At 57.4% G+C, this 17,154-nt stretch overlaps 1 protein-coding gene across 11 annotated transcripts in view; it reads left to right on the plus strand.

Moving 5' to 3' along the window:
* The window catches only part of LOC117652954 (CUGBP Elav-like family member 1), a 199,003-nt gene that overhangs the window by 82,440 nt on the left and 99,409 nt on the right, over positions 1 to 17,154 (plus strand). For 8 of the 11 annotated variants that reach the window (XM_034398204.1, XM_034398234.1, XM_034398224.1 and 5 more), the window contains exon 1: positions 7,730 to 7,881. In XM_034398204.1, coding sequence (XP_034254095.1) covers positions 7,761 to 7,881 — 121 coding nt within the window. In that variant the 5' untranslated portion in view covers positions 7,730 to 7,760. Of the gene's footprint in view, positions 1 to 7,726; positions 7,882 to 17,154 lie in introns of those variants that run through there. The other 3 variants (XM_034398255.1, XM_034398290.1, XM_034398281.1) reach the window with 1 other exon arrangement.

Here is a 17,154-nt window from a genome sequence, read left to right on the forward strand (position 1 = left end):
ACCTTGACGCCCAGTCTAAACACGGTGCGTTCGAACACCCGCTGCTCTTTGCGCTTGCTCGTTTGTCGCCCATACATGATGCACTTGTGAACGCTAGCGCCCACCCCGCCTCCAAAGACACCACCGAAAAATAATCCGGTAACTTAGAGTGTGCGCTCTAGTTTGCAGAGTCGTGGTGCTCCACCCGGTCGGTCGGCGGAGTCTCGCTGGAGCCGGAGCACGTTACAGGTTTGCTTTGGCAGTGCGTTTCCATCCTTTGGCCTCCTTTCCTCATCCTCTACCGGGGCACACACACTCACACACACACACACACACACACACTCACACACACCGACGAGCAGGATTCGTGGAACTGCTTCCCTACTTCCATTTGTCTTGTCGCGGTGTCCAAGTGTGTGAATTGCTTTGGCGGACGGAACAAGTCGGTATATTTGCCGTGCCAAACCGAGGAACGCAAACATCCGATAGGTTTTTTTCTTGTCGGTTGTTTTTTTACGGTACGGAAAAGGACGTTTCGCCAACCGACTGTTTACTGCGTGCGTATTGCGCGGGAAGGAAAGGACTGCGTCACGTTTTCCCATACGAGCTTCCCGGTCCGCGTCCTATCGTTGTCGCTGCGGAAAATAGACAACACCCGGCGCTCGATATTGACTTGCGAGGCGCGACGCCGTCTAGACCATATCGGTAATTGGCCCTGTGGACTAATCCCAAACGGCGCTCTGTCGCCCCCGAACTCCTTGGGAACGCTCCAGTTGTGCGACAGAGACGGAAGTTAAGTGCTGTCGGAGTATCCGCTGGCGTTCCGGCCAGGATTGTCATCAGGTGCTCCGGACTTTATTTCACTCGGGCAGTTCCGGTTGAACTGTACTGTCGACGAAGGCCGGCAAAGGTCGAGCTTAGGAACCCGGCGCACAGTGGCTCAGTAGACCGGTGGAGGTGCGGCCAAAATCCTAGACGCGTTTTTTGACTTCCAGAGTCCCTGAATGGGACTCAAGTCGGGACCCCACCAATTGATTCCTCATACGAAGAGCAGTCCATTGGCGGGGTGACACGTTGGATTTGGGTCCTTGTCCTCCTCTGGAGCCCAAAAAACGCGTCCGGGTTTTTGAACGCGTCCACCGGGTTTCTGGCCCACTGTGCTGCGGGGCACCCTGGGCAGGCGTTCTCTGTCTCTCCCTACTGGACGACATGGTGCGGGGAATTACCGGCTGGTCGAGTGATTTAGGGCTGGAAGCAGTGCCAGCGAATCATTAAGGTGCGAAGGACTCGAAGGAGGCTGAATTATTGGGGCGGTCCGTGCACCGCTCACGAAGATGGAGAGCTAGGAGGAGGTGTAGCTAAATGAGGTGGCTAAAGGAGGAGGAATGAAAAAGGGGAGAGGAGGACGAGGAAGAGAAGAAGGAGTTCCAGGAAGCTCGAAAGGGAAAAGCAAAGTGATGCAAAAATTTCCTAGAAGGTCCGCGAGTCAAGGAGGAAATCTTTTGAGGACCGCGAGGATCATTGCCGAGCGCGGTGAGGGCCGAGCAGGGCTGAGGAGGGGCCACCCCCGATGCGCTGTGGGCGATGTCGGTAATAGTAACTACCCTCAAAGTCAGGAAATACGGGTGGTTAGTTTCGAGGTCAATGGCCGAGGGTCTGGTGGGGTCTTGGTGTGTGGCCCTGCAGACTGACTCCGAAAGTCAGTGGCCCCTCTCGCACTCACGCACCGAAGGTATACAAGAGCAAGTCGAAGCACAGTTCGGAAGGTGGGTGTAAAGATGGGAAAAAGCCCGAAGGTACAAAACAGTAGGATTGGATGGACACTGCTAAAAATAAAACATTAAACTATGACTTGGAACAATATATGAAAAGTGACAAAATTGTTTTCAAATTCCCATCTCTTTGCTCTTGAATAAAAATTTCAATAAATAGAGAAAATCCGGGGATGCAATAAGACGAAAAGTGGGGAAGGTTGGGATGCGCATGGGGGATACGCTGTGTATGGAAAGTGGGGAGGGAGGCCGGATGGGGTGCGCTTCGGCTCACAGTGTAGTGACAGTCTTGGAAAGTTTCCGCTCATGTGCCTGCGTGAAGGGCCGGGTCGGTCCGGGCCGCGTCGCCGCGTCGCCGCCACCCCACGACGCCACATTGTTAGAATGGCGAGGCGGCCCTGTATTACCCGACCCGACTAGGCAGGCAGTAGTTAGGCCGGGCTCGTAAAAGGACAGCCAGTCTAATAAAGCTTAGTGGCCAGATCGCAAGTCAGTGCACTGCCACGCGTCGTCGTCTTCGTGTCATCATTCGGCTGGCTGTGCTTCAACGTGCTCTCTGCGTTGACTGTACGTGTTGTGCTGTGAGGCCGTTTAACCCCGGAGCCGTGCGTGAAATTAATTCACGACAAAAACATTGATGGAAAAATGGGGTGGGGCGCGCGCGCCGCTTAGCGCATTATATGTGTGCAAACAAGGCGACTAACGGGGCGCCGGGGGACGCCAAATTCAATCATTAATTAAATTAGCAAGTAGATGAAAGTATCGGCAGCCTCTTACGCACGCACACTTAGAGCCCAGATTACAGAGCGTTCACTTTGCAATGCCTCAGTGCCTCCCATTAAAGTTTCTTACGACACCCTGCCTCCCCTTGGGCGAGCCCTTGGGCCCCGCCTGGCTGCCTGGCGCCCCGAATCCCTGTAACCCTTTCGTGCCAACTCCTCCACTCTCAGTAATGGCCACTGTGGCAGTCCCATGATAGCAAGTATGCTCGCCGCGGCCCGCCGGCCCTCAAGTCTCAGCCTGTCTCCCTCGCACCCACAAGACGCGCTCCACGAGTGCGAGGGAGGCAGAGCGACACGTTTCAGCATGAGCCTGGAGGGCGCGAAGCTGGGAGCAGAAAATTCTTAAATCACGCCCTTAAGCTCAACGGTGAGAGAGCCTGACGCCCTGGCCGCCCAGGCCGCCTCTGTGTTTCGTATCACAGATTGGCCCTCCCCCTTTCTTAATAGCATTTAGCCTGTGAATAACCTGGCCGCCCGCTCTCCGAGGGCTTATTTTCGCAGCGCCAAAGATCGCGTAAACCTAATGTGCTAAAACGATTAGGCCCCGGGCGAAATATTCACCTGGAGCGTTTGGGGAGGCGGGGGTTCGTAGAGTTGGCCCTTCGCCCCGGATTTGGACGGAGAGCTGCGGTGGATGCGTCATGACGTTTTACCCTCCGGCATCTTTGATCCTTTTCCTTTTCTTATCTCTTATTCGCTTCCTTGTTCCGCTCTCTCGTTAGGCCAGTTATTTCGGTCTCCTCCTCCAACTCCATCCCTCCTCCCCCAGTCGAGCAACTTGCGGTATTTCACAAGGGTGCCCGCTTCTCCCCTTCCGATGGCGAAACCGCGCCGTGCGGGCCGAAGTCACCCACCCTGTTTTCACGCTTGGCCCCTCCAGATCGCTCCTCCTCTCTTTGAGATCAAATTAATATAATGGAGAAGGCCAGGCGGCCTGGTGCTAGTCCTCCAAGGCGTCCTCCAGGCCTCCCCCTTTCCATTCGGGGAAAAGGGGGAGGGATTCAAGCGGGTCCATTCTCAAAATTCGCATGTGGCGGTATGCAGTAATAAGCATGCAGGAATTACGTAACAGCACGCAGTGTTCGGTATCTGTGTTTCCCTCGCACCCCTTCGAAATACGAGCCATGATTGCGAGAGCGACGGCATCATCAGTCTGCAGCAAGGCGGTTTCGGGTATTTGAGCCACCCGGTGCGGGTCGTGAAAACACCTGACACCACTGTAAGGCCTTACGTCATTCCGTGGCGGTTCGTGCCGCGCGGTCGCGCCCCGCAGATTGGCCGCAAGAAAAATCACCCGGCGTCGGCGGATTGCTTATCACCGTGGTTAGCGTTACCTGGCTGACCCTAACTCGCCGCTAATGAGAGAAAATGACAGTGTGGGTCCGCGGCGTTTCTCGCCTTGGGACCCGGTTTCGGTTTCGGCGTCGAAATGCCAGACGCGCGTATTATTGACGTGTGGGAGAGAGTGAGGAACAGGGCGGCGCACTGACTCTTGACACGCGAGCCCCCCGCACCCCTGGGGTCCCCTGCACCTTACACGCGCTATCAATTACAGATTAGATTCCCAGCTGGGGCGATACCACGCATTGCGGCGTGGTCTCCGGGAAATTTGTCTTTTTTGCTGTTGGCTTTCTTCCACCTTTTTCGTTTGTTTTCCTCAGGTTTTACTTCTAAGGCCGCTAAAAAGGCCACGAACTGGAAGTAACATTTTCTGTGTTAACTGAGGAATTCGCTTATAGTTTTTCTCCCGTGCTATTATTTTGCCCTGTTTTTTTTAAATGATTTCTGCCTTTCGCTTTTTGGGCCTTTTTTATTCCTTTTCTGTCCGTTTTCAACGCTGGCCAAAAAATGCCGCTGACTTTTGTGTAGGTTCCTAGTGAAAAAAGCGCCATTCGAGTCGTACCTCTGTCTGTATTCCGACTGATTCCCAACAGCCGCCCTCGTTATTTGCGAAACCCTCCATGCGACCGCTGATATGGAGGGATTGACGTACGTGAGAGTTTCCCCCGTTGTTCGCGTCCTTTTCTATCTCTCTTCTGTCTTCGGCGTCCCCGTTGCTGCAAAGTTAGATCCATTGTGTTGCGCACCGGATTGCGGGGGGCGGAAGGTAAAACTGCGTGCGTAGTGCGGTGCGGGTTCGACTCCCCTTGGGTGCCGCTTTTTTTGCCTTTGTTTCTCGGGGCCTAATGCGTCTGTCACGGCCATACAGCGTTTTTCTGGCAGTGCAGTCTCAGTGCCGCGAACGCAGCGCTGCCCGCGGCGGGGAAGGTCAGAGAAAAATGAAAATCTCCTTCCATTCCGCGAATTTCATCTCAGCCTGTGTACCGCAGCGGCCTTGGAAAAGCGAGGGGGGAAATTTTCTCCGGCCGGCAACGCCACCTGCCGTCCCGCCGCGGCGAAAAATGGAATCAGAGGAAAATGGCGGCGTGAAGGCGGAGATCGACATCTCTTTACGTGAGCCGAAACCGGGACGACGTCCGCATGTCAGCGCCTCCAACGCCTCGAGCAAATAGTCGCGTTTGCCAATGAGATTGGCAGCATGTTGTCAGCCGGCGCGCTCGCGCACGGACGCACCCTGAATATTTATTTCAGATTTCGCATATTTTTTTGCCCTTCCTTTTTTTGTGTGCGCGCCATTGTGATGACATTTTATCGTTGTTCTTTTCTGCCCATCAGTCATTTTAGGCTCGCTGTACCCTGCGCCGCCACCAAAAAGGGGACTTGAAAAAAAACTACAATTTTATGGACGTTATTTAGAACGAAATATGCATTTTGGATCATTTCAGCTGGTGGGTTGAATGTCACGAACGCCTAATCCTGAACTGCAAAATCGCCTCACTGCGCAGAAAGCTAAACTTAACCTCTCTGACCGCTCTGCGTCCATATTTCTCTGGTATCATCAGGAAAGAAGTGGCAGGAGAGGGGATGACCCGCCCGCATGGCCCTGTTGCGTTGTTGAGGGGAAAGGGGGCGGCGGAGGGGGCAAGTCACAGGCTTTGGCCTGGATTTAGGATAGCCCTTGACGGCGCTGCAATCTCACTGCCAGGCGCGGGGAAGATCCACGCATCCAGGGACCGCGACGGGGTCGGTTACGTCCTTGTGGACGGACTCGGCGACGGAGTCTGCCTGCATCCGGGCCGCCAAGAACCCGGACGCGAGCCGGACCGGGGAGATAGCAGCGAGGAAACAGGGTGCGATGAGGGGACGATAATTAGCGAATTCGGAGAGGGGAGGAGAGGGAGTTGAAGGCAGAAAATAAGGAGACGCTGGGCGGACGCTTTGCAGCGAGTTTTACGATGGTCGAGGCAGAGGCTGGAATCAGAAGTCCTTGGTCCTCAGATATTCTTCGTGCTTCAACTAATTGGAGTGGAATCACAAACTCAAAATGCACATTGGTTGGCGCCCCGCTCAACGTCTTCTGCTCTGCCAGTTTCAGTCCTCACTCCGAGATGATCCGTCATACCTCTGGGTATATTTTCAATCGGTGAAATCAATTCTGTAAAAATCTCAATTGGCTTTTTCTAGTGGGTTCCGTCTTACGCGAGAGGAGGTCCTGAATAGAAACGTGGCCGACAGTGGGGGAAGGTGCGCTGTCCCGACCCTCGACCGCCCCCGGAGTGGAGCCAGCCGGCGACCGGATGGTGGTCCAAGTAATTAGAAGATACAAGTAAGCGTACTTTATCAAGACGTTGGGGCCCAGGACGCCCCCGCCCCCTTTCCTCCGGGGGGTTCCTGGCGGCACGCGATGTTCGGTGGGGACGTCGATGTGGGATCTAATCTACGGTATGGTTTTCCGGGTCGGCGCACCGATCCGGGTCACGCCGTTTAAGTGCATTCTGACCCCTGTAAAGATTGATGAGAGAGCCTCCAGGTGGCTTCCACGCTGCGTCGTTCTGTCTCTAGCGCACCCCTCCGCGACACCCCACGAGCGCGAGAGGGACGGGAAAGCGCTCGGGAAACAACCTGCGGCTCGGATTCCAGCGACGTAAGGTGGCCATGCGCGCGCCTCTGGTTTTGGCTGAATAATTAAAAGCTGGAGCCAGGTCCGCGGTTTGCTAAGCCTTTCCCACCTGGACGAACCTAATCAGGTATCCCGGCTGTCGCTGCTTGCGGTGCTTGCGGTGCTTGCGGTGTGGTCGGGGTTAATGCTGCTACAGTTAGGTGCGTCCGACTACGCAGACCCGCCACAACGAGATTTACATAGCACCGCTCTTGGAATTTTACTGCCCGCTTCCTGCGGATTCCAGCGGCTGAAGGCGGTTGTCCTGGAATTAAGGACCTCGTGTGTGCTGTGGCCTCTAGTGCGGGGCAAGGCAAAGGCGGGTTGAGGTCAGCGAACAAAGGGGCCGGTTGAAACTTTGAAGAGTTCCGCGAAAGGTGGGGGTTGTTAACATTGTGCATGCGAGTTTCGGGAATTGCGGAAGTGACTGGACTGAACGACTTGGCGCACTCGTGGAAGACACACTGTGCTGTGAAAATTTTGACTTCTATATTTTGATACAAATCAACGGAATTTTCCGTATGAGATGAGTTGGAGGCTACCGAGGTCGCCAATGCGATTAGGGTTTGACGTGATAGCTCTCCGTATGGAGTGCACTCTTGAGTGCACTTGCCTTGTGTGTTCAAGTCGAAACCGGATCAACGTTGCGGGTGCAGTGTTTCTGGGCAATGTTTGCGAGACGGTCTTCTGGCCGGTCCCCTTACGACCGCTGCGGCTCCTCCACGATGGATGGCGAGGTGCTGGGGCGGAACCACACCGCAAGGCTCGGCAAGGCGTCGGACGGGAAGGTCTCCAAGTCAGAGACCCTTCCCTCGTCCCTCCGACCCGCAGGGCCGAAGGGCTGCGGGGCCCGGCGGCCGAAACGGCCCGGCAGGCAACCCTCGCTACCCGACCCGAACTAACTCTGGCGGGTCCCATCGTGGGCCTCAGCCCGCTTCAGCCCGCTTCAGCTGGCCCCGGAAGTTATTTGTTCTGCCCGAAGTTATCGTCGGTCGAGATATCGGAACCTGCGGACCGGGCTGTGACGTCACGAGACCTGGCGTCAAAGGACCACGCAGTGCGCGAGTCCGTGATCCTGTCGACGAAGTGGCTCTGTTTGCACACGCAAGACCCTAAAGTTGGGGAAATCGTTGACCAGCTGAGGACCCCCTAAAGTTGACGAGCGCTAATGTCTGTCTCTCTGTTTGTCGCAGCATGGAGCAGCAACCGGATGCGGACTACATCAAGATGTTCGTGGGCCAGCTGCCGCGGTCCATGGACGAGGCGGACCTCACCAGGCTGTTCGAAGAGTTCGGTCGAGTGCACCAAATCAACGTCCTCAGGGACAAGGTCACGGGGCAGAGTAAAGGTGAGTGTGTCTGGAGGACGGAGCCTTGACAGCGAGCGGAGCGAGTTCGTTTTCCCATGACTGTGTCAGCATCCTTGGCAGTGTCAGTGGGCCTTCCGGCCACGGCCTCGGCAGCAAGACAAAGCTCTCCCCCCGTCTCTCTCCGACTCGCTGGCGGCCCGACGGTGCGACGGAGATGGGGGACGCTGCCGTTAAAGACTCCACTGTCCCCCTCAGAGTTATGAAGATGGCTCCATTAGGGATGCATATTTTCGGCCGGAGGGAAAGAAGGGGGTGGGGGCCGGCCAACACGTTGCACACTTCCCTAAGCAGAAGCAACAAATTTCCCATCTTGTCTTGTTGTCTTGCCCCACTCCCTGCCTCATTCTCTTCAGCCGATGTCTCCGCGCGTAATAGGGTCGAGAAAACGAGCAGACAAACGGACGGACAGACAGACAGATGAAAGGCTGAGCGGAAAGGGAGATGCAGTAGATAGGGTGAAAGGGTGGGGAAAGGGTATGAATAGGGGCGGTGAGCGGCAGCGGTACGTTCGACCGGTGTAGGTTTGCAGCTCAGCGCGCTGGTTCCACTCCGTCTCTGTCGCACTCATGGGGCGTCCCGCATTGGCGCGAGGGAGACAGAACCGACGCTTCGGAACCAGTCGGCTGCTGGGGATAATAGCTGTCTCGCAATCTATTCTCACAGACGACTTGCCTCGCGGCGCTCCGCCGGGGGACTGCCCCGGTGGCGTAGCCTCGCGCGATGAGTCTAATCCGCCCGTGATGCATAGCTATCCGTTTTAAAATGAAGCAGCTCGTCACGGCTCCGTCGTTGTGACGCCGTGAACGCTGAGGGACCGTCCATAAAAGCGGAACGGACTAAGAGCCCCTTTACCGCCGCGCGCGACGGGAGCGACCCACCTAACCTAACTTTGCCATGCATTGCAGATGGGGCCGCGGTGATCCGCACAGGGAGACCATCCCCCTTAAATTGGTCACGGGTTCCAAGTGCTACTCACGCCTGGCCTCCTTACTTCCTTGGAAGATGTTTTCGTAGGGAACATGTCAAAGCGCAGCAAGTCGAGGGGGTTTTGAATATCTTCGTTGTTGTACATCAATTTTTATGGTTGCGTAGTGCTGCTTTTGGAAAATTATTTTCATTACAAACTTACTATTTCAGACTAAAAGTTGCTTTTATTTTGCACACTTTTCCGGCAGTGTATATCGTGCCAGCCTGCCCACCCTTTCCGGCCGAAAGGTGAAGAAGTCCTCGCGGAGCCACTATGCAGATTGATGGAACTTCACTGGGCCCACAATGTAGCGCCGGTGGCAGGTGCTCGCTTCAGCGTGCATGGGTGTGAGTGCTTGTGTGTGTGTGTGTGTGTTTGTTTGTGTGTGTGCGCGCGCGTGTGTGTGTGCGTGAATTGGAGAATGAAAGCTGCTGTAAACGGTTTTACGGGGCGGCCGTGCAGGCAGGCCTAGGAGGCACTCGAGAGAGGACGTGAGCAGCGGCGCAGGTGGAAGCTCTGGAACAGATTTTCACAAAACAGAAAATATAATTGACAGATGTGACAAATTCTGTTGCTTACCTTTTTTGGCGAGGTCGATCTATTTATCTATTCCTCTATGTGTATGCATGCGTGTGCCTCGCTACCGCTGCATAGTTATTCTGTATTCACTGGAGGAGCGAGTATGGCAAACACACCGTGCGTGTACGCCTCTGTGTGTGTGTGTGTGTGTGTGTGTGTGTGTGTGTGTGTGTGTGTTGCGCGCTTACTCCATTCCCGCGCTGCCTGATGGTAATAGGCGCCATGACTCATTCCAAAATGAAAGCAACGAGGGTTATTCTCAGAATTAGGCTCGTCTAGCACCACCTATAGGTACGCCTCTAGCTGCGCCTCAAGCTACGCCTCAAGCTACGCCTCTAGCCACGCCTCTAGCTACGCCTCTAGCTACGCCTCTCGCTACGCCCCTAGCTACGCCTCTAGCTGCGCCTCTAGCTACGCCTCTCGCTACGCCTCTAGCTACGCCTCGACGTGCAAATGGCAGGCCTTTTTCTCGCCTGGGGCATGGTGGAGTGCTCGAGGTGCGCGCGTCATTACCGAGTGTCACTTTTAGGACGCCATTCGAATTTGGCGCGCTGCGGGGCTGCGGAGTGGGGCTCTTTGGCGCGCAGCGGGGCGGGGCGGCGCGGGGCGGCATTGGCTCCATAAAACTGGGAGTAGTGCGTATATATTCGGTGAGGGGGTGGGGTGGACCGGCGGCACGGCGCAAGGGTTGTGCGTCAGGTGAGGCTAATGGACCGACCGGACGCAACAAGGGTCAAGACCGTCCCGTCCGAACTGTGTCCCTGAAGGTCCCTGGCGCTCGGCCCGCAGGGTGGCGCTTTTCGGAAGCAACCGGGTGCCACCTGGCGGCGCCCGGCGGCAGCGCCCTCCTAGAACACCCCTGCGGCCCTGCGGGGTGAAGGGTCCGCTAAGTGTGAGTACTGACCCTTTTTTGGGCGAAAGTATGGTTCGGGGTCGCGGCGAGGGGAGTGCGGTGTGAGGGTGGGGCTTTTAGCCAAAACGGGGCGGGGCAAGGCGGCCCGTTTCGGAGACAACCGGTTTGACACCGTCGGGTGGCACTTCGCACGGCCGGTTGGAGGAGGACTCTTGGTACCGCGCTGCTCCAGGATTGAACACAGCGGCCACCTGCTGTCAGCCCGAGCCACGACCTCCTGTCACGTGTGTCGCCGTTTTGACTAACTTGGCTGCAAGACTGCTCCGCAAACCAAGGCAGGAAATCGCACTCCGTGACAGATAAAACGCGATAAAAAGGACGATCTGTGGTTCTTGTCCCATACCCGCCCCGTCCGAAAATCGAACGCCCATCTAACAACGTTGGCGGACTTTTTCTGCAAGCAAGTTCCCCCGTATCGCGCTTGGCGATCTTTCTTTCCGCATTGACGAACGTCGAAAGAGGACGCGACCGTGTTAACATGCCGAGGCAACGTCGTCGTTACACCCGACGAGCAAGAACACTGCAACAGTTTACTACCCTCGTGCCATAACGCTCAGCTTTTTCTTGGCTGTGGAGGGCGTCCCGGTCGTACGGCCCCAGAAGTGCGTCACCCGCTAGCTGCAGCTCCACTGGTGTCAGAGCCTCACCCAGTGGGCCAGAAGACCGGTGGGGGCGGCCCAAGCTGTAGACGCGTTTTGAGCTCTAGAGTCGCTAAATAAGACTCGAACCGGACGTGTGACCCCACCAATAGATTCCTCGTTCGGAGACCTATCCGTTGGTGGGTCCGCACGTACGGTTCGAGTCCCATTTAGCTACTCTGAAGCTCAAAACGCGTCCGGGATTTCGACCGCCTCCGCCGGTCTCCTGGCCCAGGCCGCTCCACTTAAAGACAGTCGCCGGAACGGCAGTGGGGGAAGCCAATGAAAAAAGCCCGTTACATTCCCTAATTACCTCGGAAGCCGCATCGCGTCTTCCAATCGCGGCTCCTTTCCCCTCCGCGCTTTCAATTCGCGGCGCGTTGTGTCGTGATGGACTCCATCACGGAGCCGTCACAAAACTCGCAACAAATTAAATTTCCTCGAAGACGGCGAGGACGGCCAGCCACACCACGGGGTGCGCCGCGAATCACAGGACAAGGCCACAGCGGGCTGAGGGGGCTGTCTCTCTCGCCCCCACGCGGCACGCGCCTCGAGTGCGAGAGAGAGCGAGCGACCGCCCGGAGTCAGTCTGCAGCGGACACGGCCCCCGCAGCGGTGGCACAATATCAACTTCCTTCTCCCTCAAGTTCCTCTCCATCTTCATCCGGGACGACTTCCCCCTGGAGGGCTGGAGCGGGCTGGAGACACCAGGTGGCAGTCGCAGGCCGGCCGCCCTTTATTAATGCCAGCAGGCCGCGCTGGCCGCGCTGCAGGCAGAGAGTCGTTTCCGTCGCTCTGTCTCTCGCGCACTTGGAGTGCGCCGTGAGTGCGGGGGCGACAGAGCGGCGACCCTCGGAATCAGTGTGCTGGCCGCCAGCCACTTAGGCCTCTGGAAGCCGCGTTGCCGCGCGACGCGTGCGTCAGTGTGTCACCCCGCCTGCCCTGCCTGCCCTGCCTGCCCCGCCCCCTCGCCGTGACGACGGACGAGGCCGACGTGACAGCCACGCCTCGACAATGCCGCGCCACGCCAGCCACGCCAGCAACGCTAGCAACGCTTGCAACGCTCTGACCAAGCGGCGGTGAGCGCGGACACTGCCTGTCCTCGTCACGCACGCTCGGTGGGCCAGAAGACCGGTGGGGCCGGCCAAACTCCCGGACGCGTTTCGAGCTCCAGAGTCGCTAAATGGGATTCGAACCGAACGTGTGACCCCACCCATGGATTTCCCTCCGAACGAGGAATCCATTGGTGGGGTCACTCGTTCGGTTCGAGTCCTGGAGCTCAAAACGCGTCTGGAGCTTTGGCCGCCGCCACCGGTCTTCTGGCCCACTGTGCGACGCAACGTGACGCAGGCAGGCGTGTGCATTCAGCACATTCAGCGCATTCAGTGGCTGGTGCGTCGAATGAGCCATCGGTCACTGCACTGACTGCCTCCCCCTCCCCCATTTCCCCTTTGACGCGCCGACGAACCCACCTCACTGCAGAGCTAAGCGAATGTGACAAATGACGGCGATGTCCATTCCACTGCCCCCCTCTTCCCCCCTCTTCCCCCACCGGCGCATTACCGCCTAACCACCTTATCATCTCTCGAGCCATCAATCACACAGCCAATAGGCATCGCGCGTGCGCGTTTTCGAATTGACCAACATTTTGATGGTCAGAACATGTTGCTATGCGATTTGAGTCACAAACTCACCACTATAGTGGTTGAATTTAATTTCATGGCGCTTCAACACGTGCCTGGGACGGCCTCCAGCAGACCACGAAACGCCATTTGACACCACGTGCCACGAATTGACTCGACCGCACTTGGCACGAGGCCGTTTAGAGTAACTAGAGTCACGTCAGATCAAGAAAACACGACCAAATCCAGGAGCGTCGATGTGAGTCGAGTTTCTTGGTGGTGTATCGTCGCCAGAGCGCCACCCTCCCCCACCCCTCGCCCTCGTCAGCCTCGTAAGCAAGCAAGCAGGGCGAATTCGACTTGGGTGTCTGAATTATCTTCACACTTCTCTCTCTCTCTCTCTCTCTCTCTCTCTCTCTCTCTCTCTCTCTCTCTCTCTCTCTCTCCCTCCCCCCCTCTCATACACACACCTCCTCTCATTGAGCCGTCATTAGTCGGGATGGAATGTGAAGCACGTGGCCGCGAAACCGCCAGCAGCCGAGATGCGTCGTGGATGGAGCTGCATCCGATGCTTCCCCCTCCCCCTCCCACCCCCCTCTACCTTCCTCGCCCTTTCCCTTGCCGCGCCGCTCCCGAATGGAAGAGCGAGACAGGCTGGAGCCGGGCTCAGGTTGCTGCTGAATAAGGTAAAGGACTTAAACATCGATGCGAATTTGCTATTCTTTTTCGAGAACGATTTCCTCTTGCTCTCTCTCTCTTTCTCCCTCCCGCTGTCGGTCCTTGTTTTGGCGGCTCCTTGATTCTGCCGTCTGATCCTCGATCCCCGATCCCCGGCCTCGCTGACCTCAGAGGAGATCAGAACTCGGCCGCCGCCTGTCTGTGTCTGTGCCGGCGCTCAGCAGGGAGAGAGAGAGAGAGAGAGAGAGAGAGAGAGAGAGAGAGAGAGAGGAGAGAAGAGAGAGAGGTAGGGAGGGAGGGAGAGAGGGAGGGAGAGAGAGATGTCCTTCGAAAACAAATCGCACATCCGTTCCCCTCGCACTCATTGGCATGGACGCGGGGTGAACGTTTTGGGGACGTTTCTGAACGCCAGCTGAGCCCGTATGGCGTCCCCACTCTGTGTGTGTGTGTGTGTCCAGCCACCCTGCTGCCCTCTGAGTGTGGTCGCATTCGGCCGGCGCCCTCTTTGTTTGCTAGTCTCTTTGTGTATCTAGAACCCTCCCCCGCCACCCTCCTTGCCGTCATCCCCGAGTGGCTGGCACGCCCTGGTACGCCCTGGCACGCCCTGGCACGCCCTGGCACGCCCTGGCACGCCCTGGTACGCCCTGGTACGCCCTGGCATGTGTGTACCCGTCCGAGCCGAGCGGACGCGAGGGACCGAGCCGGGCCGAGCCGGGTAGGCCCGAGCGAAGCCGAGCCGGACCGGGGCGCACAAGACACCGAAATGATGAACAACACACTGTGAAGTTGCAGCGGGGCAGTGGCCTGCGGGGGCCACACTGCAAGCTAGGGGGCTGGAGATGGCGTGCTGTCCGGGGTGGCTGGATTACAAAACCGAGGCGAAGTGGGCGAAAAGGTGACGAAAGTGTAGACATGGTGGTTTGGGCTGACTGCGTACCGAGTGTCGCGTGAAGTCGAGTCCCTTCGACTCTGTAACATTCAATTCGAAGTCTCTGTTTTCGCGAAGTTGGTTCGGCCGGAGTGTTTTCAGTAGTGCACCCGAAGCAAGCCCAAAGTGACAAATAGCAGCCTGCCCGCCTGCCTCAACGGCGGCGGCCCTACGCCCGCCCCGCCCCGCCCCGCCCGGACCCATTTGGTCGTTTGGCTCCTCAGACAAAAGGGCCGGGCGGTCAATGCGCCGCGCGTCGGCCGCGTCGCCACCTTGGTTGCGGAAATGAAAGGAAAAGTCACAGAGCGGCGGGGCGGGGCGGCAAAGTCTGCGCGAAAGACGACGGGCCGCGGCGGGCGCGCCGCCAAATGAATCAAGTTTACAACTCGGTTCAATCTGCTTTCGCGAATTAGTCCCTCGCCTTAATTGAATCGTCACGCCGAGGCGACCAGGCCGGCCAGGCCGGCCGTTGCGATGAATAAATAAAAACAGCGCCACCTCTCTGTCTGTCTCTCTCGCACCCGTGCGGAACGGCCCGCGAGTGCGAGAGAGAAGGAAGGCGTCCTGGCACCGCCCCTGCTGGCTCATTGTGTCCCGACCGACTCAACTGTGAGCAGTTTCAGCTGCTAATTCGTGTGTGTGTGTGTGTGTGTTTGTGTGTGTTTGCGCAAGGAGTTGTGTGTTGGTGAGTGTTGCTGCAAACATTCCTTTTGTCTCTAATAGTGACTTGGTGCGCCGGCCCCCAAATGGATGGCCGTGTATCTCCCTCAGTCCCTCTCTGCCGCCTCCCCTCGTCCTCTTTCTCTCCCCCCCCCCCCCTTCTCCCCTTTCCCCTCCGCGGCGTGCCCTAGGTGCGGCCGCTGCATGCTTGAGATGCCAAGAAGGTGTAAACTAAGGACATGGCCGGCGGCGGCGGCGTGCGCCGTCAAGTGTCTGTGTTGCGTCTCTCTCTCTCTCTCTCTCTCTCTCTCTCTCTCTCTCTCTCTCTCTCTCTCTCTCTCTCTCTCTCTCTCTCTCTCTCTCTCTCTCTCTCTTTCTCTCTCTCTACCTCGGCGATTCATGCATGATGCATCGGGCGGCCGGTGCCGGACAGACAGCTGGAAAAGATTTTCTCAGGGAACAACGGAACCCCGTGAGTGGATTAGACCGGGTATGCTACGTGTTTCCAGTTTCGTGCGCTTCATCGCCCTGTCTCTCTCGCACCCTGAGAATGGGGCGAGGGTTCCACCCCAGCAGCACCCGGGCAAACCTGGCAAGCCTGGCAAGGTGCAGGACTCAATTTAGATGGATTATGCCCTACACGGTCGTGCGGGCTCACACCCCACAGTGGGCCAGAAGACCAGCGCAGGCGGCCAAAACTCTAGGCGCCTTTGCAGCTCCAGAGTCGCTAAACAGTCGCGAACGCGTGACCCCACCAATGGATTCCTCGCTCGGAGCGCAATCCATTCGGGGTCACACGTTCGGTTCGAGTCTTGTGTAGCAACTCTGGAGCTCAAAACGCGTGCGGAGTTTTGGCCGCCTCCACCGGTCTTCTGGCCCACTGTGCCAGCAGCGTACCGTTGGTCGGATTGAAGTCGGACAGGGCGGCGCCGGGCCGCGCGGGTGCAGTGGGTGGAGCATTAGGGCCGTATTAGGGCTGGAGGCGGGCAGGCAGGGCCTGGCGGGGCCAGGCAGGGCTCGGCGAAGGGCGGCCAGGGCAGAGACCTCATCAAGAGGCTCGGAGAGGACGGTAAATACACGCACGAGGACTGCTTGGGCTCGCTGGGGCCTTACCAGGGGTCTCGCTGATGATTGTCAGGTGAGCCTGGGGTCAGTCTACGACGGAGGGAAAAAAATATGAAAAGAGCTGTGGAAAGCAATGAAAAGCGCTGCCCTCTTTTCGAAGGCTTTGAAAAAAAGGAAGGTTTTGCGAAAGAGAAAGATGGATGATGATCAAAAAGATTTGCGTCAACCCTGCACGGCCCCACATGCACAAGCGCAATGACTTCGCCAAGTACGACTGATTCCGGAAAGTATTTTGGTCGCCCTGTCTCCGTCGCACTCGCGGGGCGTCGCGTCGGGGTGCGAGAGAGACCCCGTGCCCCACTCAAAGGGAGAGAAGGCGATTACGCCATAAATTTCCCGCACTCATGTAGGTCGCGGAGGGCTCGAAGGGACCGCTTGTGAGATGACTTATCCCCGGGTACGCCTCGCCCCGAACGGCATGTCGCCGCACTGTCCCTCTCGCTCACCCGCACGGGGCGCTCCGAGTGCGAGAAGGACGGAGCGACCGCACTGTGGGAAAAAATCACAGGAAATCCTGTAGTGATTAGTACAGCTGGCACTGTAGTTCAGAGTACAGGATTTACTGTACTTTTTTTACAGGATCTACTGTACTTTGTACGGACTTTACTGTACCACAGGAGTGAAGTACGGAATATCCTGTACCTGGTACAGTAAGTACTGTAGCCAGGCACAGTAAATCCTGTGTTCTGAGCTACAGTAAATCCCGGCAAAAAAATTAACGGGATTCACTGTGGTTTTTTCGTACAGTGCGGAGTCGGCCCCGTGGCCCTGCCCTGATTCAGGACAGGTGCGACAAACTTTGCTCGATCACCGAGTGCGCGGGCCGGGGCGGCACGGCGACGGCCAACTTCCACAAGCACCCCGTCCTGTCCGACGTTCGCGCTCCTCTCCAAGAAGTGCCGTGTGCGTGTGTGTGTGTGTGTGTGGGTGTGTGTGGCCGGATTACACGCCATGTCGCGGACTTCCGGACTCTTCTTTTTATGTTGTTGTTGTTGCCTCGCCCTTCACCTGTGGCGGCACTGCAAGGAGTTGCTTTGGCCTGCTTTGGCCTCCGGAAGTCGGGGGCGGGTGGCTGGGTCTGTTCGCGTCACACGCCTCTCCACCGGGTGCATTCCTTTGGGCGAAGGAAAGGACAGGAAGCA

The sequence above is a fragment of the Thrips palmi genome, unplaced genomic scaffold, assembly GCF_012932325.1.
Source record: "Thrips palmi isolate BJ-2018 unplaced genomic scaffold, TpBJ-2018v1 HiC_scaffold_10, whole genome shotgun sequence".
Lineage (NCBI taxonomy): Eukaryota > Metazoa > Arthropoda > Insecta > Thysanoptera > Thripidae > Thrips > Thrips palmi.